Source organism: Anser cygnoides, chromosome 2, assembly GCF_040182565.1.
Source record: "Anser cygnoides isolate HZ-2024a breed goose chromosome 2, Taihu_goose_T2T_genome, whole genome shotgun sequence".
NCBI classification, from domain to species: domain Eukaryota; kingdom Metazoa; phylum Chordata; class Aves; order Anseriformes; family Anatidae; genus Anser; species Anser cygnoides.
The window spans coordinates 74,373,999-74,399,927 of NC_089874.1; the positions used below are offsets into that span (position 1 = coordinate 74,373,999).

The following is a 25,929-nucleotide window of genomic DNA, read 5'->3' on the forward strand; positions in this document are numbered from 1 at the left end:
GAAAAGCTTAGAATACCTGAAGCACATTTTCTCTACACTTGGAGTTTTGTTTTCTTTTTAACAAAGACAAAAAACTCAGAAATTAAGTGCTCAGCAGGAAAAAAACAGTATTCAAGAATCAGCACATAGCAGGAGGACCTGTAACTGACTTTTGTTTGTTTGTTTAAATTAAAAGTTGAGCACCTGTCCAGACCAACATTATCTTTGTTTCTCTGTCTGAGAAGATCTGGGTTCACAGAAGAAAGTCTGTGTCAGGAAATATTCCAGAGTGGGCTTCTCATAAAAATTACAAAACAAATAGAAATGGTGATCCAGCTGAAATATAAATAAATATTCTTACAGTAATGAGATGGTGTCAATAAAAGATTATATGGCTTTATGGTTGGAGCAAAAGTCTTGATTTTAGGAATCACTCTGTCTCTTCACGCCTTACTGAGTTGAATTCAGCCCCCTCCTTCATTATTCCCATATAAGAGATCAGATAACATCAACCTTTATTGTTCCAAAATCTAAAAGCCAGCATCATATAGCATTTTACTTCTGCATTTACTTGGAACTGCAGTTCTAAGAATGTGGTTTAGTGTTTACTCCAAGCTACTAAACTCTCTCTGCAATTAATTGTAGCTATTACAGCAATCAGTTCAAAGTCGTTTTACAAAATACTAGAAAGATTCCTATTTAAATATTTCTGGGTAAGTATATTATCAGAAAATTAAAAACTGGTCAAAATACTTTCCAGTAAATTGTATTTTCCTTTCTAACATTTTAGCTAAAGCTAAATGATGTGAGACTTTTTAATAGTGTAGTAAGTTATTATAGTCAGTAGTATCATGTGCTTCATAACTGTTTTTATGACGTACATAGAACTCAAGCCTGTCTTCTTCATTCTTTTCTATTACTAGCACAGCAACCTATGTAAGTCCATACAAATTAATTTTGGACACACAGTTTGATGACATCCTCATGGGCTTTTCCGGTCCTTCATGGGGGTACAATCTAATAAAAAGTTGCATCAGTAGAAGACTTGATAGCACATAACTTTACTAATTCTCTTAATAATGTCATTGTTATTTTCACCTGTTTAGCTTTCTGAACTTTGCTAGCTGTCTGTATTTTCAAGTAGTTGAACCTGATGCTGTTCTCACCACTAAGATGCTTTGATCAATCTGAGAGTAAAGTGTCTTTGGTTCTTTTCTCTTTGCAGTATTTGTAACACTGTAAAAAGCAATATTTGCTGAAGGCACCAGCTGAGAATAAATCTGCAAAGAACTGGAGTGATCAATTAGAGTGACCAATTAGAAAAATAGATAGCCACAGTCTTAAACCACAGTCTGTGCTGTTTAAAGTTTTTGAGCTTACCTATGCACACTAGATCCATAAAACCATACATTCCATAGCAGATTTGAAAAAGGATGTCCTTTCTTTGCCATACTGCATAGGGGCTGAAGGCTGACCATAGAAGCCAAGTCACACTTGCTACTAAGAACAGAGATCCTAGGATTACAGCAACCATCTGCACTTTCTCAACCAGTGTTATAGTAATGCTTTGCCACTAAAAGAGAAACAAAGTTGTATAAGATAAAAATGTTATTATTTTCTGATTGTACATTCAATGCCACTTTTTTTTTCCTGAAATCAGAAGTTATTTTTAAATTTATACATATCTTCATAGATTTTTATTAATATTCTTGACACTGACATTTTATATATTTTTTTCTACCTATTTTACTTTTAGTTAAGGTAAAACTAATAGTTGCTTCCCCATCCCCTCCAGTATCACTAATATCACCATCTAGTTGTGAACTTCAGAAGAGTTATTAGTTTTATTTTCGTTTTGAACACATAAACAAAACAAAACAAAAAATACTCCTAGAAATTGAACTCAGTCTTTCATATTTGTAAGCTAATGAACAGGATAAAAACAACGTTGGGAAGACAACCTTAAGTTGGTTTTATGTTAACGTAACAAGTTGAAAGTGGCACCTTTCCTTTCCATCCCACTCCCCTCAAAGTCTAAAGCCATTTTCCACTTTCCTGCTGCTCATCAAAGAAGCTCCTGGCTATCTCCAGGCATACCAAGGGAGCTGGGGTTCTCAGCAAAAACCCATGCTAACAGTACAAAGAGACACCCCCAGCCTAGTATGTAGGCAACGTGACGTCTGAGGAAGAGCCCTGAATCTAGGTAGCATGCACATTTCTTTCCAGTGCACCTTAATTATGCCTGTCTTTCCTGGGAGGGCTGTATCCTCTGTGTGTGAGGTGACTCGGATTTATGATGTGAAAAGATTTAAATATAAAGAGTATGCTTACTGAATTCTGTCAACATAAGAACAGAAATGAAATTTTGTTAAAACAAGGAGTCACTAGAGCAAAATACAGCATAACAAAAAAAGCATTCTAGCTTGCCCCTTTTTATGTATGGTCTTTCTTGGCCTATTCCTTGTCTGAATTAGTTTGGTAGACTCCACACTGTAGACCCATCAACTATTCCAGAGCTAGAGTGTAGGATTTTTAGACCGACATATTTTTTGTTCCTAATTTTGAACATATCTGCCCACTTCAAGGGTTGCAATAGGGAGCAGGTGGAGAAAGAGCTACTTAACTTATTACCTCTTTTCCCATCTAGTAATAATTTTTCATTTCTCTGCTATTTTATAAAACCTTTCTTTTTTAACCAGCAGTTGGGTACCCAGTAGTGTATGATTGTAAGATGCTAGAATAATTCAAGTTGCTATGGGCTGTGAGAGGTCTCTAGTTCATCTTGCTGCTTAACACACAGCCAGTGATGCTCAGTGAGCCCAGGTTGCTCAGGGCTTAAAAACCTCCAAGTATGGAGACAGCTGAACTTCTCTGAGCAATCTGGTCCACTTCTTGACTGTCCTTAGGTCAAAAAACTTTTTTCTTATATCCAGTCTGACCCACCACTTAAGCTCTCTTTCTCCCATCAAGTACCACTACGAAGAGCCTGGGTGAGCGATGTGTACCTCTGCCCTTTCATTTCTTTCAGCTTTTCTCATCGGCTTTTTTAGCTGTTGCCTAATTTGCACATCTGGTCCTGCTTACCTTCTCTTCTTCCAGCCTTCTGAATATAACAGTACAAAAAGATAGCCATACAACAATCTGTGAAGTATGTATCTTGAAATACTGTCCATTTATAATTTACTTATTAAACACATACTAGCCATTTTATTAAACTTAAAGGTTGAAATGGGACTATTCATATTCAATAACATCTTTTTTACAGTAGAGCAACTATGGATACTCATTTCCTTTGCTAGGATTTATTTTTTTTTTAAATAAGGTCAAGGAAGGTCAATTACAACTGATGCATGATAGAATGGAGTGAGCTTCTCATGACTCAGATATTACTTGTATATGGGACTTAAATGTCAGGACTGAAATTCATAGAGCTCTCATAGGGGTATGTTCAACAAAATTATTTTTCATTTCTCAGCTAAAGCCACATAGTGTAACCTGGCAGAAAACTGTCAAAAATGCTGTTGGTTATGAATCTCTATCTTTTTTTCATTATTAGTTTGAGACAAACCCATAATATATTTGCTCAGAATGCCTGAAATTGAAGTATATTTACATGAAGTAAAATTTAGTTTTATGTATTAACTGTTATGTAAAATGTTAAACTGTCAAATTCATGGGAGAAGCTGACAATAAACTGAAAAAAAAAAGTTCTATCACTAAAATAAATAGCAGATCTTTGACAGTGCAACTTCCTGAGCTCAGTTCAATTCAGCTTATTTTGAATTTTGTATTTTTTTCCTTAGGTTACTCATAATTATTTTTCAAAGATAGCAGAAGGAAAAGTAGTCCAAACATTCGGGATGAGTAACAGAGTGCAGTCTAGATATAAAGCCCACTCTTTATTCTGGTATTGTCTGGCATGCAATTTCTATTCCTGTCACCCATTCCCAACCAGAATCAACCACTCCTACCACTTTTTTTTCCCATGAAAAGGTCTCAGAAGGATCTCAGTAGGGCATCTGTTGATTTTCCCAAACTTTTTATTTATAGAAAATCTTGACCTTGAAAAGTCCTAAGAGACATAGATATGACCCTAGCATGTTCTCAATAATGTATTCTAGTTATTTTGCTATTCTCCTGATCAGATGAATTGTCTGTCAAGAATCTAAGTAACTGAATCCCTCAACCTCTATAAATTCAGTAATTCCAAAGATTCAGCATATTAGCATGCTACTAACCAGGAAGGTGAGCCACCCCAGTTACTGAGAAAATGCACAAGCCTTCCAGAGATTGTAGTTCCTAACTACTTTGCCTTTAAAAATCAAAGAACCTTTTTTTTAAAAAAATACCAAGAACCTCTGAAAGGACTTGGATGTTTTCTTCTACTACTCAGCCACTTTGTCCTTTGTGGTATCTGCTGCCTTTTTTCTGTACTAAAGAAACTATACTCCTCCACCTTCCTCAATATGAAGGTCAGCAGTTACCAAGTATTTATATATTTTATAAAAGTTATGTTCCTATTGTTCTTATTAGTATAATCTGCAAGTTAAACTAATTGGTGAGATTCCACAGTAAAAGGAGAACGATTGTGTGTGTAAGATACAAGGTATTCAAGAAGTCCAGAGAGTTTTATGCAAAACTAAAACTAAACTAAAAAAAAGTTGAGTAAACTAAAAAAAAAAACCCTAAAACTAAAACTAAAAAAACTCGTCTCCTAGCGCTAGGCAGCCTATCATAAGAATCCAACACCGTAACAGTGGGATGGATTGGTGTTACACTCTAACATGCGATCAAGTTGGGGACCTTGATTAGTGTGTATGTCCCTTCTTAATGCAAGTGGCAAGACTGTGCGTGTTCCTAATGGCTAACTTACCAGAATTGAAACTTCCTTCCCCCTGACCCCCAAACAATTTTGGTTCAGAAACTTATTCTGAGGCCGTCTCTTGGGAAATAAATGCCTTCATTTTTTTCCCTTAACTTTTCCTGAGTTGGGTATGAATTATAAAAAGCAAGCAGATCGGACTGAGGCAGACATATCTTTCACGTAGTGAAGAAGGTATTCTATAGTTACAAGGATATTCATATGTAAATAAGTACAAAAGATTTAGGTCTTTAAGTAGACATAGACAATATTAGCCATCAGGCAATGAGAGGAATTACATGGGACTGTATTGTTTGGTGGCATTGCATTTCACGACAAGATTACTGAAGAACAGAAGTTGTGATTAAAGTGCTTTCTACTGTTCGATTTCTCATGCAAAGTTTAGCTAATATGTGTGAATATACACTCTGACAAACACTTAAGAACAGAAGACTTTTTCTAAGACTCAGATTCTGTTTATAGTACCAAAAGCCGTTTAAGCTTTATTTGATTTCTTACATTCACCTTACTGCATGCCCTGCTATATGTTGTTATAATCATGTCACCTTTTAGTGTTAAAATTACTGCTTTCAATAAAGAGGTCACAAAAGTAATGTAGTAAAAATAAATCAGTGATAGTTAATGTTGAGAAACTGCATTTAGAATTTAACAGTCCGAATTATTTAACATTTCAAATTGAATAATTGTGTCATCAATAGTATGCCAGAATTTAAATCCATTATTTCCATAAAAGTATTTCTCATTTTCTTCATATAACTTGCCTTATAACTCTTAATTGCTCAACATTATGAATTATAACTTCCTAATTCATTTTTGTCGTTTGCTGACTATACATTCTGTAATCAGTAAGAGTTCTTTTATCTAAGTTTGACCCAATCAGAAAAGATCTATACAGGCTTTCAGTGTCAGCCTCTATAAAGTACAATAAATATGGTGATAAAATTTTTGCTTAAACATAAAAAATAAAACTTTAAATATTTTGTATCTGAACAATGACAATAATAATTTTTCAAAGACAGATTCATAAAAAAAAAATCCTTTACATTTCTGTGAAATAGGATCCCATTTCATGCTCCTTCCCACCATATCTGTAATGTTACAATGTACCACGCCATTCCTCTTGCCCATTAAAAGAACACTTTTTTTTTTTACCTTAATATACAGTAAAGAAAATTTGCCTTGAAGATGGTGTTTTCATAAACAAGATAGAAGTCATGCTTCTGATTTTAATACAACGTTGGTTTTTTGTCCCTTTAGAACGTCCTACACTTTCACTTTTACTGACACTTTATTATGTTTTACTTTTAATATTTTATTTACCATTGCTCTTCCTTTCATGAGTCATTCAGAAGTCTGATACACTAATGGCACCCTATAGTTTTGTTTCTGACCCCCTAAACCTTTTTTCCCCTTTTCTTCTAAGTGCTCTGTCAAGGAGAATTACTGCATAATTTCTTTTTTTTTTTTTTTTTTTTTGAGGTAGAGACTTCCAGAAGTTGAAAGAAATATACTGCTTTGAAAGGCTGTTAAAAAATAAAGTTAATACAGTTATATGCATTATATGCATATATGCTCCTTACATATATATATGTATATGTTATATATGCTCCTTACTAACATAAAGATGGACACAATATTCAAAGATTTGTTGTCTTTGTGATAAATCAATATTAACATTTTTTTTAATGATGCCTTGTTAAAGCCCATTGATTATTATAAAACATGTGACAGCAATGTGATCTTAAAAGCACTGATTAAGAATGAAATTGCACTTAGTGTACTTTATAGGAAAAATGCCTGCAGTGAAACTACAGGTTTTCTTACATCCTTAATAAAGAACATATGAAAATTGCTTATCACTCCCCACATTAGATGACAGAGGATAGCTCTCCTACTGAGTTGGTGTAGTACCAACTCAGGAAGACCGGCAGCAGATGATGAGACAAAAGACATCCCTGGAAGTGTTCAAGGCCAGGCTGAATGGGGCCTTGAGCAACCTGATCTAGTGGAAGGTGTTGATGCTTATGGCAGGGGGGTTGGAACAAGATAATCTTTAAGGTCCCTTCCAATCAAAACTACTCTGTGATTCTATGAAGACAAATAAGGATTATCCCATGTTTCTTAGGGGTAACAACATCTTTTGCAAATGTATGCCTTTACCACTTTTTAAATTTGTGACTCAGTTAGGTGATCAGTTTTTCAAGCATGTCGTCATAAGCAACAGGCCACATACACTTTCTTTAAATACATATCAATCCAGTAATCAATGTGACTACTAAGGTTCTAGGTCCAGAACAAATAAAAAGTCATTATAAAAATGTATCTCCTTTAAAAACGTAGTAAGAAGTAGCATACATGTGAACACTTGTTCATGATCAACCTTATCATGTTGGTGTAATGCTAAATAAAATATAGAAGTACACTAGAGGAACTGGTCTGGTCTGAGACAATTTTATTTTTTTTTAAGACTCTGAAGATACTCCTAATCTCTACTAGATGTGGATGTGTCAGTTTGACATGATTGCTGCCAGCTATCTACTCTATCTCTTCCAGATATGCTGTACGGTTGCAATCACAGTAGCAAAGGTAACAAAAGGAAATGTGCACATGCTTCAACTGCCTCAGTCTGTAATCCAAAAAAATTGCTTAAATTGAAGTACTGTTGGGGATTACAACCGCATTTTATTATGGAATCTGCTCACAGTAGACTCTCATTCCTTCTAGTCAGTCTGGAAGGTGCATTTAATATAAAATTAATTAAAAATAGCTGGCATTGAACAATCCTGATGGTGACCTATTATAACATAGTATGGTTTACCCAAAGATGTATTAATTATAAGACTTCAAAAAGTCGTTATAGATTGGTCTACTTGCTCTGGCTGCTAGAATCTGATAGCTTTGACAGGAACAAGTTCTTAAACAGTCATTCATTATGCATAACAGGATTTGCAATCTGTTTATGAATAAAACTTAAGCAAAAGTACTCAGTGATTTAGGTCCAATAAACCGTTTTTAAAGTGCCTGTTCCTGCTAGTAGTCTAGATGATCAGATAATTAATTTTTCTAATGTGTTTTGCAGTACACACAGAACACAATCTGCGTGATTTAATATGCAGAGATATTGTCAAGCTATTGACCAACCTGGATAGAAAATGCATAGGCACATACACGCAAACATTTGAAATGCCATTTTTGGCCATAGGCTTCTATTTTTATGTCCTTTTTAAAAACAACTGGTGCCACAAAAATTGCTGTTCACCTTTAATGCTTACCTATTTTGATAAATTATTAAGACAAAGTGCCTCTAGTCATAATTTCCATTATATTTTCTTTTTATGTATCAGACAGATCGTGAATACAGATAATTTGGCATGTAATTTCTCAGTCTGCTTGGAAAGCTATACTGGTACTTTACTTGGGACATTATGAAAGCATAGCCTTCACTGCGGAGGTACAGTCCATCCATGCAGCATACATGCAATTTAGCTGGTAGTCCTTAGAAGCTGATAGCTCCTAGAAATGTTGGCTTATTGCATATACCTGATTGAATAGAACATCTGCCCTTCCACTGGATGCACCTCAGATTTCTGAGTGCCCAGAAGCCTGGAAATCCTGGAAATCTATTTCTCCTTGGACACAAAATGACAGTATCAAAAAGGGTTCTGGAGATGCATTTTCCTTCTCTCTAAACCTGTTGAGCTAAAACTACTGAATACTTTTAACAGGAAAAAATATGCTGACCATGAGGATAATATCACGCAACTCCAAACGTCTGTAAAAAATTGCTCAGCACGGAGGGACAGAACAAGCCTCTCTCACAAAAACACCCTGATCACCTGTCAGTGTACAGAGGGATCATCTGCTCTTGACCATTTTTGATGTCTTCTAGTCTATCTTATAGTATAATAATATAGTATTATATTAATGCATTAATGTATTTTTCCAATCTAGGCCGAACACACAATGATGATTAGATGATGGAGCCAAAAAACATAGAGGTACAATTGAAATCAATTGGAAAAGCATGTTTAAGAAGTTGTTTTGTTTAAAGTACACAGCATTTGACTACTTTCTACTATTTGCTGCTAATCTGACTGAATCCATATCAATATCAATCCATATCATCCTTATCTATTGTCACTGGATTCCTTTGCATCTTACAGAAACATTATTCACAGCTGAGAATCAGGCCCTTCACAATATTTCTGGCACAAAGCAACTCCTTACTATCAATTAGGCACAGGATCTGCAGTACCTTTATTGTGCAGTCTTCTTCCTATTGCTATATGGCAACGATGTGTTTCAGTAGTGAAGGGTACCTCACAAGAAAACATCTGAGTACAAATATTGGCCTTGGGCCTTTTGGTCCTAACCAAAACTAATTCACAGAATAGGATGAGAATTTTCATGTGACCTCAGAAAATCTGGAAGATGCATCATAAGGGAAGACACAATCCTGTTTTCAAGTGCTTCCTTGTGAGATATAAAACAAGGAAACTTCAGATTTTGAGGGCAAGGTGAAAGAAACATATACTTAGTTCAGAGGTAAGGTTGTTGTCTTGCCTAATCCCCAAGCAAGATATGTGTATCTTGGGTGAGGGCTAAAAGGCAGGATGATAAAAATACCGAGGTATTATCAACTAGCATGTAATCATGGAGAAGACAATCCTGGATTCTGGCTTAAACAAAATCTGTTAAAACCTGCTCTAAAACTCAATTAGAATGCAATCTACTAGATTAGCAAGTCAATTAGATTGATTCTATAATCAATTACATTAGCAATAAATCTTCATTTGAAGACAATTTAGTCATAATTATAAAATTTAGACTGTGCAAATTAATATGGTAAACAGCATACTGCTTGAAAATTTGGCCTAATGGAAGAATTAACTTATTTATTATGATGCTTTTTGGTTTATATATTATGTAAAATGTGTAATAATTAAAACTTGATATAAAAAGATACACAATACATTTATGATTATACATATTAATATAATTTATGCTTGGTACATTTATTAATAGCAATATGTTAAATTTTAACTTATTCAATATAAGAATTTAATAAACAGCAAAATTTTAAAAATCAATTGCCTTAGTAAGCTTTTGCAGATATTGCTACATAATCATTGCTACGAGCTAGTAGATGCTGCTGTTTGAATTTGTAAACAATTTTTTTCTAATATTTTGGGATAGCCACTGAAAATACACAGCTTTCTGACATTATATTATGCATCAGCATTCATAGCACTACAAGAAACAGTGGTTATATTATCAAAAACTGTAATATCCATTCATATTGTTGTGCTTGGAAGTCCTTAAACTATAAATTGTTCTTGGCTTAATGGTGCTTATATGACTCATACATCGCCCATGTAACATCTCTTCCAGTACAAATACGGACATAAAAATACCTTTGGTTTCTCTCAGATCAAGAAGCACCTAAAAAAAAGAAGGATAAGCACATGCTGTACATAAAAAAAAAATAAATCAAAGAACTACTTACTGTTCTGCAAATTATTTTTCAAATTATTATATTTTCTAGACCGTAGTCCCTTCTTTAAATTCAATAATCACATATGACAGAGGTGTCAGTCTTCTTTTCACATCAGCAACTGTCAAATTGCTCTGTCTCACAGTCAGCACTGTTTCCAGTTTCCTTAAAAATATTAACAATAGGATCTGAGTGCTGATGACAATAGTTTAGGGTGCTCTTGGAAAAACACCCTAATGATCCTACAGGAAGTCCTGAGACAACTTGTTGTTCACTTGGTAAATTTATCTACATAGGATGGTACTCTGTTTTACCTCTCTGGAATGTATAGAAACAGACAAGAAAAATCTTCAAATGACCCTTGATATCCAAAGCTTGTAAGCAACTCATCCCTACAAGCACTGATGAAGAAAGCATGTCAGATGGAAATCTGGCATTTCCTTGGTCAGGAACATTAGTGGAATTTATTTTATGGCATGGGTGATAGCCACGGAAAACCATAAAACCTAAATGAAAAAGGCATTCACAGGTTCAGACAACTAAATCATGAAGGCAGTTAAGAACTACTTAGGTCTCTTTCAACTACTGCTACTCTGATAAGAACAACTCTGAAGTAGAGAATATTGACTATGGCCTAATATCCCAAAAACCTGTATGAAAAAATCAGGAAAATGGCCAGTATTCTGACACCGGCACCAGACAGCTTCTGCAATGTAGTGAAAAGGACCATTTCTGCCATACTAGCCTTAACTCACAGAGGATTTTAAGGGAGAAAAGAGACTGGAAGAAGGAATTAATCCTTCTTCTAGTTTCTCCACTAGGTGGACTAGGAATGATTGTGCAGCCCTAACACTAAGAAAAAGATTGATTTTTTGTGTGTCCATGTGTGACTATGAAAACAAACCTTCCAGCTTCCACCAGAACAGCTTTTAGAATGTCAGTTTTGAATGCCTACTCATGGCCAAACAAAGGGAAGCAGCTCAGTCTCTCAGTCAAGATGCTGAGTACAGATGCAGAATTCTGCAGCAGGCAGCTAAGCAGATGCTACTTAGGATCTCTTATCACCCTGCAGAGATGATGAGTGCTGCAGACAGACCAAGCAGCAGGATCATGGCCTATCAGCACATACAGAATTTTTTCCGAAAGTGTTTTTCTTGATTAATGAAAATAAATACAAGAGATGCAAATTAATCGCCCCTTTGGAACAATGCAAATCCCCAGATGAATTTGAGCTTGTAAAGGAAGTTATTTAACTTTTTAAACTCATTTTCCTTTTCATATCATAAAACAAAATCTACAAAATTCTCTTCCCGAAAGAGAATTAGGCATTTGATTACCAGAAGAAAAAAAGACAGTTAAAGTCCTGCTGAAAGAGATTTCTGTCCCGAGAATCTTCCCTACTTCTGTCAGAATCCTGGAAAAGGGGTAGTCAGCATAGTGACTGAGGGGAGTAGAGAAACAGTGGGGTGACAAATTCAGTGTCATAGCCAAGGGATTCATATGTAAGAGGCAACAACGGCTCAGTACTTAATCTGGCCAATTCATTAGCAAAGCTAGGGAAGGATGAAAAAGTGGGAGACAGTGACACAGGGACAAAGACAATATTCACACTTCAGATATGTTAATTCTAGGTCAGACACATAGCACCATGGAAATGCTAGGTGATTTTTAAGTAAACAGACTTGATTTTTGTACCTCTGAACCCAAAAAAAAAGATGAGAGGAATCTCTTGGAGATTATTATGAGGAGCTAGGTCATGGGAGTTGTGCAATGAAGACAAAGATTCCCGTGTGTCAAGTAAACACCAGAACACCTGCAAGTAACTGAAATACAGATTGCATCTATTCTGAAATAATCTGGTCTAGAAGACTGAAGTTCTTAGATCTTGTAGGTCCTAATTTCTGTGGCTAGGTTTACAGCAATCGTATCAGTAAGATCTACAAAAGTATGAACGGAAGGCCCAGTAGGTAGATGAGCTTCTGAAACCCCCACAGCCATAAACTCTTCCTAGGGAATCTACAATTTTAAAACACATTCAAATACCTGGTAATCGTATCAAATCTTATTGATGTAAAAACTCTGAAGTAGATGTATTCCCTGAGAATCATCAACTATTCTACATATTTCTAAATCTTTTACTCCAAGCCATAGAAAAGAAAGACTGAAGCAGAGGAATTTGAAATCCCTAAGAAGCATTTGATGGTCCCTCTCCTTATACTGAGCAGTGGATGACATGAAGACCTTCCCCTTAAGTTTGACAAAAAGCAGACAGTACTTAATCGAATTACTATTTGATACAAACTTTCAGAAAGCAATGAGATGATCGCAATACTCTGTAAATGCTGTTTGAAGAGAAAGTGACCCTCTTTATTAAATCTCATGGGAATTTTAAGATAATTTTAAATTATTATTTTAATGATGATTTTAAGTCATCATTGTACATTTCAATATAGGCAAAGTGTCCTTTTTGGAAAGTGACGTTAAATGATGGGAGCTTCCAATGATTCTTGAGGCCACTGAAGAAGAGGTTATGTGGAAGACAGTGTTGCAAGTGCAGCAAAAGGCTGCATGTGTAAGACTCCAATATTCTATTCATGTTATTCTGACAGGAGCCAGAGAGCAACCATGTTATGCTGATTCCTCCAAGCAAAATATATCAGACTGCTTTCCTCCTATGGAACAGCAGCCCTGAAATTGAGATGCTTAATCTTGTCATCCATGGAGGAACACAATGTACAGAGAGTAACCACAAGGTATAGTAGACTGTAAATTTCGGACTGCTCAGATAATAGCCATTAGAGATATATAAAGTGTCCCATTAAGAAGCAGATTCTCCCTGTCTGTTCTTCCTTGGTGAGCAGAGGGAGTTTCCTTAGCATCAAAGAAGAGAAGGCATACTGAAGTATGCTCTCATTTTCTCAGGATACAGTTTCCTGGGTGGCAATTTTATGGATCTTCACAGAATCACAGAATGGCCAAGGTTGGAAGGGACCTCTGAAGATCATCTACTCCAACCCCCCTGCCAAGCAGGACCACCGAGAGCACACTGCGCAGGATGGCATCCAGGTGGGTTTTGAGTATCTCCAGCGAAGGAGACTCCACAACCTCTCTGGGCAAGCTCTGCCAATGCTCTGTCACCCTCACAGTAAAGAAGTGCCAGAAGTGCTCATAGAAGTGTTCATAGAAGTGCTCATATTGAGCCAGAACCTCCTATGCTTCAGTTTGTGCCCATTGTCTCTCGTCCTCTCGCTGGGCTCAACTGAAAAGAGACTGTCTCCATCCTCAGATATTTATACACATTAATGAGGTCTCCCCTGAGTCTTCTCTTTTCCAGGCTAAACAGGCCCAGTTCTCTCAGCCTGTCCTCCTGCGACAGGTGCTCCAGTCCTCTAATCATCTTGCTTTTTTCAATATTCTTGTAGTACTTAGAAGTCTCTTCTTCCAGTGTTAGCAGAGTAGCTACAAGCACACAAAGCCAGCAAGTGATACCATCTTGATGGTAAGGTTCACGACCGTCTGAAACTATTGAGAAATTACTTTCAGCATAAAAGATCAGAAAAATGAGCCCTTAGCTCAGAATATGGCCTTCTTCCAATAATATAGTTTGTGTGGGTATCAGTACAATGTACTCTTGTACTGGGAATACACTTGTCACAGAAATGGCAAAGTTTAATAGTGCCCTGGAGGGAAGACACTGCCAGAAAAATATGTAAAAACATAGAAAGAAAAAAAAAAAGAAAAACTAGTAAGGGGAAAGCAGCATGTGGCTAAAACTGCAAGACTCATTTTATACTGGCTTCATTGAAGTGTAAACAAAAGTGACAGCATTGAAGACTTCAGCACAACTGACAAACATTCAAAAATGAGAAGCAGTCTAAGGAAGTTTTGAAACAAAGTCAATAAAGCCAACTTTCTTCAGCAAATTTCTGTTGTGGAAAAAAACTACAGTAGCATTTCACAGTTGACACAGCAAAGGTTGTAGAGAACCCAGGGGAGGTCTTGCCAGGTTTTACCCAGGACAGGCTACTTATACCACTAAATAAGCATGAACTAAGGTATCACAGACAAGAGGTATAAAAGAAGTACACTGTAATTTATTAACAGGTTTCCACATCAAGAAATAGAAAAAGCCTGCTGAAACAATCAATCAGGAATTGGTTGTAACATTTTTTCACTAATGCCTGTTGATGGGAATTAAACACTCAAATGATCAGGATTTGGGACGTGAGAGAAAAGACAAAAAATTGTTTTAGAAAAACTTAGAAAACTTTCATCGCTAAATAAATCTCACCAGTTTTAGGCTAGAATATCAAGCTATTTGGGAATTCTATCAAATAGGCAAAAAAAAAAAAAGGCAAAAAACAGTTATTCAAAGATTCCTGAACACAGGTCCCACACCGTACCTTAAGTCTTACATTGTTTACTTAGCTATCCTAATCACCTAAAATGGCAGTAGCTATTTATATGTAGGTAAGCAGACTCCCATTCACACTGCCCCTAACATTTGGAAATACTTTTCTAATTAAATCTGTTGAAAAGATGTAATTTATGCTTATAATTGCCGTAGTAACTTATATTCAAGATACTTCCTCTAAAAAACTACCTAGCACCATGTCTCATGCTAGACATCCTGCCCCGTGAAAACTGCCGTATCAAAGGAATCCTCTATTTTCCCTAGAAGTAGTTAACTCACTATTTAACACACCATACATATATATATTACCACTAAATCAGGATGACACCTGTAATTAGAACTTTATTTTCAAGTACAGTTTGCAGTTTACATTGTGTTAACTGCTGTTTCACACCATGCAAGCATTCAAACCGCCCTGCGCACAATTCACACATCTCACAAAATAAAACAAGAAAACAATTCCTTTTTTAATAAGCTATTGAAAATACAAGAGTAACATAGAAGGGGAACACACCCCCACAGCTTGGATGCAATTCTGTTTTTAAAAAATGTCTTATTTATTTTGTGTAGGTACTTAATTGCTATAACGCGGACTTCAGAATAACAACAGAACTGGCTAAGTGAACTAGATTTGGTAAGCCTTAATTCACTATCCACGTTAGTACAAAATTGTTCTCTATGCTATAATCACCACTTCTTTGCCTAATCTATTTTTTACTGCCAATCCCCTATCTTAAATAGACAGATGTAAGCACCAGAGTGGCTTGTCTAGCTCCCTGCATGCCGTAGCTGGTGCTCCGACAAGAATGACAGATGTCCTGAGTTCTATCAGTTAAGATGCCAACTATGACCAAATGTTCCATCTAGCAAAGCATGAACACACAGAGAATCAGGAAAGCTGATCTCAGGAGTTTGCTGGTGGCACTACAACCATTCTAGCAAAATCCCAAATATTAATTACTCCTTCTGGATCAACACTTCAATATTCAGCCATTTCAACCAGCAAGAAAGCATATTTTTGCACCACAAACCTTTTAAATCCTTTTTAGACAAGGAATATGCAAGTTTCTGAGATGAATCATAGGTTTCAAATATTTGATTTAGCATTTTTTTGGCAGTTCTGACCTAAATCTGCCCTCTTCTTCATTCTCAGCTCTCTCATAGGACTCTCTAGAACTAAATCAACCTCCTTCCCCTATTCCAAACTTCTATTTTCTATTCACTTAACCCTTTTCAACCTCTCCTTCCATTTTCAGTTCTTGTCTCTTTTGATCATTTCCCATGTTCCTTCCTGATGGCTTCAGATCCCATGCAGATGGCCACTCTGAGCTCTTAGATGAGTATTATTTCTGTTCATTGGACTTACAAACATGGTTCAGTGTTCAACCAGCCATTCACTGCTTTGATGATTAGCTTTTCTCCTAGGCCTATATCCAGTATTTTGTCATTAATTCTTCTTTATTCCTACTCACCCTACCCAACCTTTATTCTAACCCTACCCCTTCCTACTGTGGTATCACTGTAATAGAATCAGTCCATTTACTCATATGTTGTTTGCCATTATCTGACTTTCAGATCTGGTATTAATGGTATCGATAATCAGCAGCTTCCACCCAGCACACATCACTGAAACTGCTCAGAGGGTAAAAAATGAAAAGGTCTACTTAGTCTAGTAACTTCTCCCTGTAAGTGGTTAAAAGTAGATGCTTAGGAAAAGAAAAGAGTGTGAGAAGTACAACTACTATGCCTATGTTCATGAATGACAAATCTTCTCTGTTTCAGACCTCTCTTCCCTGCCAAAACTAAAATAATCACCTGTTTCTACCACTTTTTGTAAGGCTCTTCCTATATATTAAACTTCATGAAAATCTCAAGATTTTCATGTTCCAGCCTTTCTCAAGCACAATGGATTATTAGTTCTCCAACCTGTGAATCTGTTCTGTAACCCAAGTATTATCTTAACTTTAAATATCTGTTTGGATCTTTCTGTTCACAATGTTTCTAAAACTTGCAGGTGCTTTCTATATGATGTATCTAAGACTATCCATATATAAAAATTTAATTTCTCATTATCATTTTCATCTTAGGTCTCAAATGCTGTAATACATTTTACATTTTAAAATAATTGTTCATTGTTTTCAAAAATAAATAAATATTGGATTGCCATGCAATTAGCTTTTAAATTAAACTTTAAATTAAATTAGATTTACTGTATCGCTTCTGCAGCGAGTCCAGTTCACCAGAAGTACCAGAACATAATGTGTTCATGAATACAAATGCAGGGTATATTGAACATCTCACATAATAGTATTTTATGACAGACTGCAGTAATGGTCTACAAAAAGCCCATTCTCTAAATGCATTAATTACTAAGTTCTATAGAAATGATGTTTTTAGCACCAATGTATATTATCTCAACCTTTGCATGACTCTGTTCCACTTTTAAACATTATTTCTGAATCATACAAGGGAATTACCATTCTGCAATATGCATTCACGTTTAACTGCAAATCTAGTGAACTAATCTAGTAACAGCTTAATAATTATACAGCTCCAATAAAAATAAAGCAATCTGTTTATATTTTGTTTAGGAAGGAAATCCTTAGAAATTATAACACTTAACAAAACAACACCAACAATATTTCTGCTTGTGCTTTCTTTCTGCTTGTTAATCTAAAATGTAATTCTACGTGGTTTAATGTCCAAGGCAGACATTTAAGGTTTCTCCCTTCTTTTTAAGCTGTCTCACAAAATATCCAAAATTCCCTGCCCGAAACAATATTTGTTCCATCTCCTCTAATTACTCTTTTTTTTTTTAAAACTTATTTTTTCACATAACCTTGCCTATTATCGGATCATATTCTGCTCTGCTGTAAGAAGCAAGTCCAGCAACATGAATATGTGTTTTCATTAATGAATTAGTGCAAGGGTAAATCTGTCTCTTCAATACGATCCTGAGAAGTATGCTGAAAAAAATGGATCGAATTGCATTTCTCTGTGAAACATCGTAACAAATGTCACCCATTTGTTTGTGTGCTCATCTTCTGCTGTTAGTCCATTGGTTAATTTAATTATGTTTTATGTTTTAAGTTTTATTTCTCTATTAAAATTCTATGTGTTTCCAGGATTGGGTTCTTAAAATTGAGTTAACTAATAGTTGCTGAAATGTACAAAGCGACTCTGGAATATCTGGAAAATCCACTGGAATAGTCACTTACCATAGTAAATTTTATTCCTTGAATGTACTGCCTCCAAAGAGGCCCCCATTGGGATTATCTTCCCTGCTATAAAGCAGCAGAAACCATGGAAAATGTTACATGCTAAATGGAAGACTCAGATCTATTCCAATGTTCTGGAAGAACATGTAGAAAATTCTATTTCTTAACTCCCTAAGCATTGTAACATTCCATAAAGAGCTGAGGTAAAAGGAAACTTGAGGAGCTGGTGTAAATCTGCATGGATGATTTAGTTGGGAAAAAGTTACTTTGGTAGATAGCAACCTTTTTATCTCTTTGACACTGACTACACAGGTCTATTCTGTAAAAGACTTGTAGAGACAATTCTGAGGATATGGACTGAAACAGACTACTTGCTCCAGAGACAATGAATAACTCCTGTCCAAGTATTTTATCTAATGTAATGCAGGAGGTCTTGCTTGCTTCAGAACTTTTAACTGCATTCACTGCTTCAATGAAGATGTTGTAAACTACCTTTATATTGAAATGGTCTAACCCTTAGCCTTTTACAAAACCTGTTCAAAAAGTTACCTTAAAAAAGGCTTCTGTGTAGTTAAGCAAATGATCCAGAACCTGGCCAAAAGCTTAAACTTAGAGCAGCTGTTAAAAATGGCCCATACTATAGTCATTAATGTGGGAGTGGAGTGAGGACATATTAAGACTGATCACCCTTAACCAAATACATAGATGACTGCGATACTGAGGGCTCCTTTTAGATTCTCTAACTGCAAGAGGAATATTAAGTGTGGGAATATGAGAAAGGCACTACTGTGTCCCTCCAAAGAGATGTGAAACCTTTTGAGTGTCAGTAATTTGATTCTAGGAATGTAATATAACTTGTTATTTGAGTAGGCAACTCCATGAAATCTTTTTGTATCCTATATTGTCAAGAATTTAAAAAGGTCATTTCTATTAAAAAAATAGAGTTAAGAATAAGACAAGTATTTTTATAAGCTATTGAAGAAGAAACCTTAATCTATTTCCCTCCCTGCACCAAAAAAAAAGAAAAAAAAGAAAAAGAAAAAATCTGCCATAAGTAATGAAGAGAATGGTGTTATCTTTTGGTTCTTCAGTTTGCATCTACTTCACATGTAGCTTGGCCAAACATCATTGTCACCCACTGAAACCTTCTCCTTTTTTTCTATTTTTCACAGAATGTGAATAGTTGTTCTTCAAACTGGAGCTTGATTCTGTTGTCCACAGATAGGTGTCTAATGATGCTTCAGATGTACTGTGGTATCCCACTTGGCCTCCAGCAGCAGTTCCAGAGTCTCTTCTAAGTTGTGTCACATCTGACATATTGTATAGATATTTTGGCTACCTTTGGGCATCTCAAATTGTACTAGTTGCTGGCTTGCAGGGAACGGCCATGCCTTTGCCGTTAAACTATGATTTTCAGAGACCGTCATTGCAAACAGTTTATAATGATATAACCCTTGCTAGGAAAATGATATAATTGTCGTGGATATACAGGAAATACAGACTTTTAAAAGATTAAAAAAAGCCAAAAGGATCAAACAGAATCTCACGCTGAGCCGCTAAACTACCCAATAAAGTCTATGTAGAAACAGAGTCTACCACCTTCAATTTTTGGAGGCTTTTATAAATCCACAACTTTTTTAACTCATAGAGGCTCTACATAGAAGGTCCATCCAGGAGAGCTCATCAAAAATTCCCTTTGTGGATTCATTAAGGAAAAACTTGAAGTCACGACTGGCTCTGAAAGTACTTGCACCTAATCTGAACAGCTGTAAGCAAATTCCAGCTACCCTACATCCAAGGAATGCTTATCATGACACACAACTGCTGTTGCCATCCAAGCATGTCTTTTCTATTCATGTCCTATCAAACTCAGGTGCAGAAAAATGATCCGAGTGCTTTGGCCTTCAGGAGTTTCATCATCTCTGAGCTCATAAAATCGAAACCAAAAGAATGCTACAATTATCTTACTGAATGTGTTCCTCAGATGTACGAAATACAGTTTCTAGGTTGGAATTTTAAGTCTCTAAAGAATTCTGATATGCAAAGTGGTATTAAGGTTTCCCTAACAGATCTCATCTGAGTTTCCCCTCCCCTCTCCCTGAACATGCTACCACTATTGTATTGTAACTTTCAGCTGCAGGCTGTGATGCTGATAAAAGGGAGCTGTGAAAAATATTACTGTACATTTCAGCTTCTGAATCAACCATCGGTGGACAAATATTAAACACTGTTCTGCTACTCTGGATTGTGCCAGGACTGAAAAGTCACCTCCTTTTATATTTGTGGACCCCATGCTTGAAGAATGAATGAAATCAACCTTTGACTCAGTCTTTACTGAACTATAAAAACATTTTTAAGGTTTAGAAAGAGAAGCAGGGAGATCCAAGTTTTTCTGCCATGTCTCAGTATGACTTATCTAATTACAGGGTTTAGCAACCTCTGAAGACTATTCCTCCGGCAAGACAAAAGCTAGAACATACCAGAATCAAATGACTGCATCTTTTAGTATGTAACTGCTCTTAAAACCTAACTCAAGTGGATGCAGGTGCAAACTGGTGAAGTATATATGGTTTTCCTTTGCATTTTCCAAAAGCCTAGAAACAAAAGCAAGTACTATTTTGTGTTTTAAAAAAATTACTGCAAAGGTGTATTCTTAAAAACAAACTAACAAATAAATTACCTGGCAAGGCTTCTTCATTTTAATTGCTATAACATGGTATCTGTAGCAGCAGAGTTCACAGGTCCACGACCCTCTTTCACTTATCCACTTTAACAGGCAAAGTTGATGTGTGTATCGTACTGACCCATCGCAGCGGCAAGGATTTAACAGTTCACCCTGAAAAGGCAGCACAAAAGCATTAATTTTAAAAAAATATTTTATGCATATGTATATTCACTACCAAAATATTTACAGGTCTGTAACTGCAAACTGGTCTCGATTTCAATCCATGAAACAGTAAACATGTATTTTTGGCTATAACAATGCTCAAAAACTAAACTGTCTCAAAAAACATGTAAGTGCTCCTAGTGATAGAAAGCCAGATAACTCTCTACGTAGGCATGTGTACGTATGTGAAAAAAAAGCAGAAGATTACCGCGCATCACCCAACAGCAGCAGCGGCCCTTTCAGGCACCTCAAACGGTACCGAGCGCGGTCTGATGCATTTCTCCAGCAGTGACAGTGATCACTAGGAAAGAAATGGATGTCGTCACAGAGAACTGTGACCCCCTCGAGCGGAGCTTTATGTTGTTCAGCCAGCCAGCTGCCTGACAGGACCTAACATAACGTAGCCGAATGCTTCCCCCGGTAGCCCCTATGTTCCTTCACCACCCGCCGGTGCCGGCGGGGCGGTGCGGTGCGGCGCGGCGGCGCCGAGCCCTGTCCCTGGTGCTGACCGCCACCCGCCGCCCGCCCGCTACCGCCGCGTCCCGCCTCACCTGCTCGGGGCCCTGGAAGCAGATCTTGCAGATGGGGCCGGCACCGCCGGGCTGGCTGCCGCTGCCGCTCTCGCTGCTGCACACCGAGCGGGTCTCGGGCTTGTCGCCCGCCGCCGCCGAGCCGCGGCCGCTCTCCGAGCCGCCCCTCCGGCCCTCGGCGGCGCTGGGGGAGCGGCCGCGGCCGGGGCTCTCCGGCTCCGCGGGAGGATCGCCGCTCGCCTCCCCTGCCCCGGCGGCGGGCGGCAGCTCCGGCGGGGCGCCGTGCTCCCGGGGCGGCTCGGCGGGGCGGGGGGCGCCGCTCCCCGCCGCGCGGCTCATGCCGGGGCGGGGAGGCGAGAGGAGGCTCGGGGAGGGAGAGCGGGGAGGGCGCCCGGCGGCCGCCAAGGTGACCCCCTGCCGCCGGCGTGTGCGGGTGTGTGTCTGTGCGGGTGTGTGCGGGTGCGTGAGGGTGTGCGGGTGTGCGAGGGCGGCGGGGCGGGGAGGCAGGGCGGGAGGGACGGGAGGGAGGCAGGGAGGGGTGGAGGCGCCGCTCCGCCGCGGGTCCCGCCGCCGACCGCCGCCCCCCAGCGCCCGAAGACCGTTGCCGGGGGGGCCGAGCCAACCGCCGCAACCGTCGCGGCACCGCCCCCGCCCGCCGCCCTCAGCACCAAGGGCCCCCCCTCGCCCCCAAGCCCCTCATGTTCGCCCCCCCCCTTTCCGCCGCCGCCGTGTGGCGAGCTGTCGGCCGTGGTCGCCCTCTTGTCGCCCGCCTCTGGCCGCGGGGCTCCTGAGGGGCGCTGACATTTTTGGGGGCGCTGACAGAGCCCGTGGCTCTAGCGGACTCCCGCTGCAAAAGGCTGGGCTGGGAAGAGCTCGGGAACGTTCAACAGTTGTCCGCAGGGTTCGCCTCATCCTCTGTGGCTGGCTTTTTTTTTCTTTTTTTTTTTTTTAAATTCTTTCCCAAATTCATTACATCACCTCGTTTCCAAAATTAAATCTGCTAAAAGTATCACGATCAAATATCTCCTCAAAAAAAAAAAAGGTGGGGGGGGGGGAAACAACAACCACACTGGGTAGAAATTCTTCCAACTTCAGCTGGAGGGGGGGGGCTGGTTGCTGAAGGAAAGAGTGTGTGAATTTCAGCAGCAAACTTAACACCAGTGAGCGTTTCAGCTCGTGAAGAAAACCAGCAACTGTCTGCATGGGGAAAGAAAAAGCCCGCAGAAGACAATTGTGAAGCCATATGCTCTCCTATAGCCAAATTTAGACTCCATGGGTGATGAGCTCACCGGGCCTTACAGCCTTCACTGGCTGCTCCATATTTACTACTGAGATGAGGGAGCACTGAGCAGCCCTAGGGTTTTGTCAGTAGCGGATTTCTTGATGTGGACGTTTTATTAGGAGGCCGAAGCAGTGCTCTGAGCCAAAACGGCACTCCTCGCTCGGTGACCGTGTGGGGTCCGACTTTCTGGAGAGGCTGCATATTCACCAGCCGCTGGTCCAGCCTTCTGGCCCAGCTGGAGACCAGCTCAGACAAAATGCAGTCTGTAGGGACCATGCAGTTGTGTGTTGCAGGAGAGTGAGATTCAAACTAATTGGGGCCGGCCACAGATAAAGCCCTCTCGGTCCTCCTACAGACTGTGTCTGTAACAGGCCATGTGGTAGGTACACCAATGCCAAAGAACAAGGCACCTGTTTACAGTTTTGCTCTAAAAAAAGGTGCATATTCAGAGGCTGCCTTTGTGAAAAAAACAAGTATCATTATAGCTTTTCTTGTCATCCACTCGTTCCTATCCTCATGAAAATGCTTGTTCTGATGGCTCTGTATTAGCTAAGCCAACACTGGCCATTTAGCTTGGGCTAGGGCAAGGTACCCCAACCCTTAAATTGCTTTTGTTCTGAGGTGGTTAAGTAGGTAAGTAACATGGCTTTGTCCAGATCTGGTGATGTAAAAGAAAAATATCGCATCGGCGGTGACATTTTGATGAAGTGCGGATGCTGCGGAGTTAGGAACTTCTACATTTGATTTTCTCACAGCCAAGTCATACCTGAGGTGGTTGCCAGAGAGACTAAAGGGCGATGGAAACAGTGTTAACCAAATCGATTAATTCTGAAGAAAGAAGGGGCAATCACAAACAGTGAAGAAACAGGAAATCTCAGAACAAACAGATGAGTCCAGAGTGCTCAGTAAAAGAGAAGCAGGAGGAAAAGACAGGGGAACTAAGGTAATGAGAAATGAATGCTAAAAAGTTACTCATCTGCATGAGAGAAAAACAGCACGCTGTTGCTATTTGTTATATGCGGTGTTTTATACCATTTTTCTTTCCCTTTGTGTGTTGTGACAAATTCAGTAAATAACACAGCTTTTGAAAAGGATGTAGAGAGAAGTTAAAAATGTCAGCGCAGAAATGGAATGACTTCTTAATGTCAGAATAAGCAAGAAAGATCTGGCTATAGAGAATAATACACCGTGTTAAGAAGGTCAGTCTTTTCTACTTAATCTTGCCCAAAATATGTGTGCAAAGTGACTCTTAAAAGTAAAAGGGAAAACATCCAATATGAATTGGAAGAACAATTCTTTCACATATAAGTGATTAATTTGGAGAGTTGACGGTGAGTGGGTATTTCATAAACATGAGATTTAATACATCACCTGTTTGCCTGCCTTTCAACAGCTACTGTTACACCAGCTAAAAAAAAATTGCAGAGGCTATTGATCCCCATGTTTCAGAGTATATTAGCATTATTCAGCATGCCAGGGGTGGGAGGAGATGCCAACAAAAGAGCAGAAGGGGTGAAGAACATTATATAACACATCCTCCAACCAAAGTAACATTCAGCCTTCTGCTGAGTGAGAGATGGGGACAAGAGCCAAAAACAACGCTTGAAACAGAAAGAAGAAAAATTTAAGCAGAAAAGGGTGTTCAGCTTCATAACAGAAGTAGTGTAGGTGGTTGGGAGAAGGAGGAAAAGAAGCTGAAATCAGGAAGAATTAATTTGTGATTAAGACAGTGAACTGCATCTCACGGGATTTATGTGCAAGCACAGCTTTGCCATGCGCTCCTTGAACAGCCTGGAGCAAGTGACCTCAAGTGGGCACCACTGGCAGCCTGCAGCATGCCCTGCCTGGTGGACATCTCTCGTAGGGGCAGCACAACGCCTCCGCTGGCACCAGATCCCTGTGTGTCAGCGTGTCGCCCTTGGTCTCTCGCTGTCCTGTTCTGCGCACATGACTGAAGCAATAACGCTTGTGCCCTCTGTTCTCGTTCCCGCCTCTTCCATTAAAACTTGTAATATTTTACTGGCAGAATCGGGCTGCATTTGTACAGTCTTGATCTTGGCCGAAGCATCCAAGAGTTATAGCAACACAAATAATAAGGAACAATGACATGGTTAAAAATAACAGCGAAGTAATAAGACTGGGGGACAGTGAAATGAATTGCTTTTTCAGCAGGCAATGGAAAAGGCAGAAATACAGTCCCCAAGGGAATGAAAGTTGTCTCTCCTCTGTCTTGGTTGCACAGGAATAATGGATATAGGTAACAAACTACTTGAAGATACTATATGGGAAGCACTGTGCTACTGCACAATTAGAAACCAACTCCTGTTTTTCCTTTTTCTCAAAAACTCCCTGATACATCAGCCTGTACTGTAAATACAGTAATAGAACAGCTCTTTTATGGGTTTGTTCCATTTTGCTACTTCCTGCATCTCTAAGGGAAACAATATAATATAGTTTTGAAATATTAACAAAGGAGTAAAGAGAGCAATTGCTGGTATATTAGATGTGAAACAAAATACCAACAAGATAGGAATTTAAATCTATTTAAATACTAATACAGAACCATTACAATACCATTTACTAAATAGCACGTATATGTCTGTTTCAGAGTAAAGTTCTCCACAGGTGTTGGACATCACCTGTAACAAAAATAAAGCATTTTGACTGTAAGCAAATGCTTCAGTTTAATGTTTTACATGTTTCAATCAAGATATAATGTGCTTCTGAGTAATATCCCCATCTGTTAAACTTCCATGTTCCGCTTTACAACACTAAAATATCTGCACAGATGGTTAATAGCAATGCTAGTGACTATGTATTATTTGATTGTTCGCTGAATGTGACTGATTTTTGTTATGAACACACGCTCTTCCCACAGTTGAAGCTTCTACAGTTCTGTCAAGCAATTAAAAATCTCATGTATACAGAAATCTATTGTCTCATGAAAATCTTTGTTTTTACATTGCTCTCTTGCTTTTTTGGAAACATGTACCCAGGTTCCTATCCAACCCAGCGTTGCTCCACATGGATAGATCTCCAAATACCAAAGCTTCCAGGCAGAGCATCTACTCATACTCCTTCCTCAAAACTCCACAGGAATTTCCCGTTGGCGTCGGGGCCCTGAGTGCATCCCCTCTGTGGGAGGGCCAGCTCCTGTGGCTCGGGGAGCTGTGGGCTGTCCCCTTCCTTCCTTTGGTGGCTGAGAAGAGGGCATGCACAGGTCTCACCATGGGGGAGCCACAG

General features: G+C 38.6%; 1 protein-coding gene and 1 long non-coding RNA gene across 2 annotated transcripts in view; one reads left to right on the top strand and one right to left on the bottom strand.

The window, feature by feature from the left end:
- The window catches only part of MARCHF11 (membrane associated ring-CH-type finger 11), a 30,650-nt gene extending 7,630 nt beyond the window's left edge, over positions 1-23,020 (bottom strand). Inside the window, exons 1-3 of the mRNA XM_048072094.2 lie at positions 21,426-23,020; positions 20,668-20,823; positions 1,360-1,552 (exon numbers count right to left, since the gene is read on the bottom strand). Of these exons, the coding sequence (XP_047928051.2) occupies positions 1,360-1,552; positions 20,668-20,823; positions 21,426-21,743 (667 nt within the window). The 5' untranslated portion in view covers positions 21,744-23,020. The remainder of the gene's footprint in view (positions 1-1,359; positions 1,553-20,667; positions 20,824-21,425) is intronic.
- Positions 23,021-23,027: 7 nt separating this feature from the next.
- LOC125183733 (uncharacterized) lies at positions 23,028-25,901 on the top strand. Its single transcript, XR_010829453.1, has 3 exons — positions 23,028-23,629; positions 23,756-23,885; positions 25,683-25,901. It is a non-coding gene; the product is annotated as an uncharacterized lncRNA (long non-coding RNA).
- Positions 25,902-25,929: the final 28 nt, after the last annotated feature.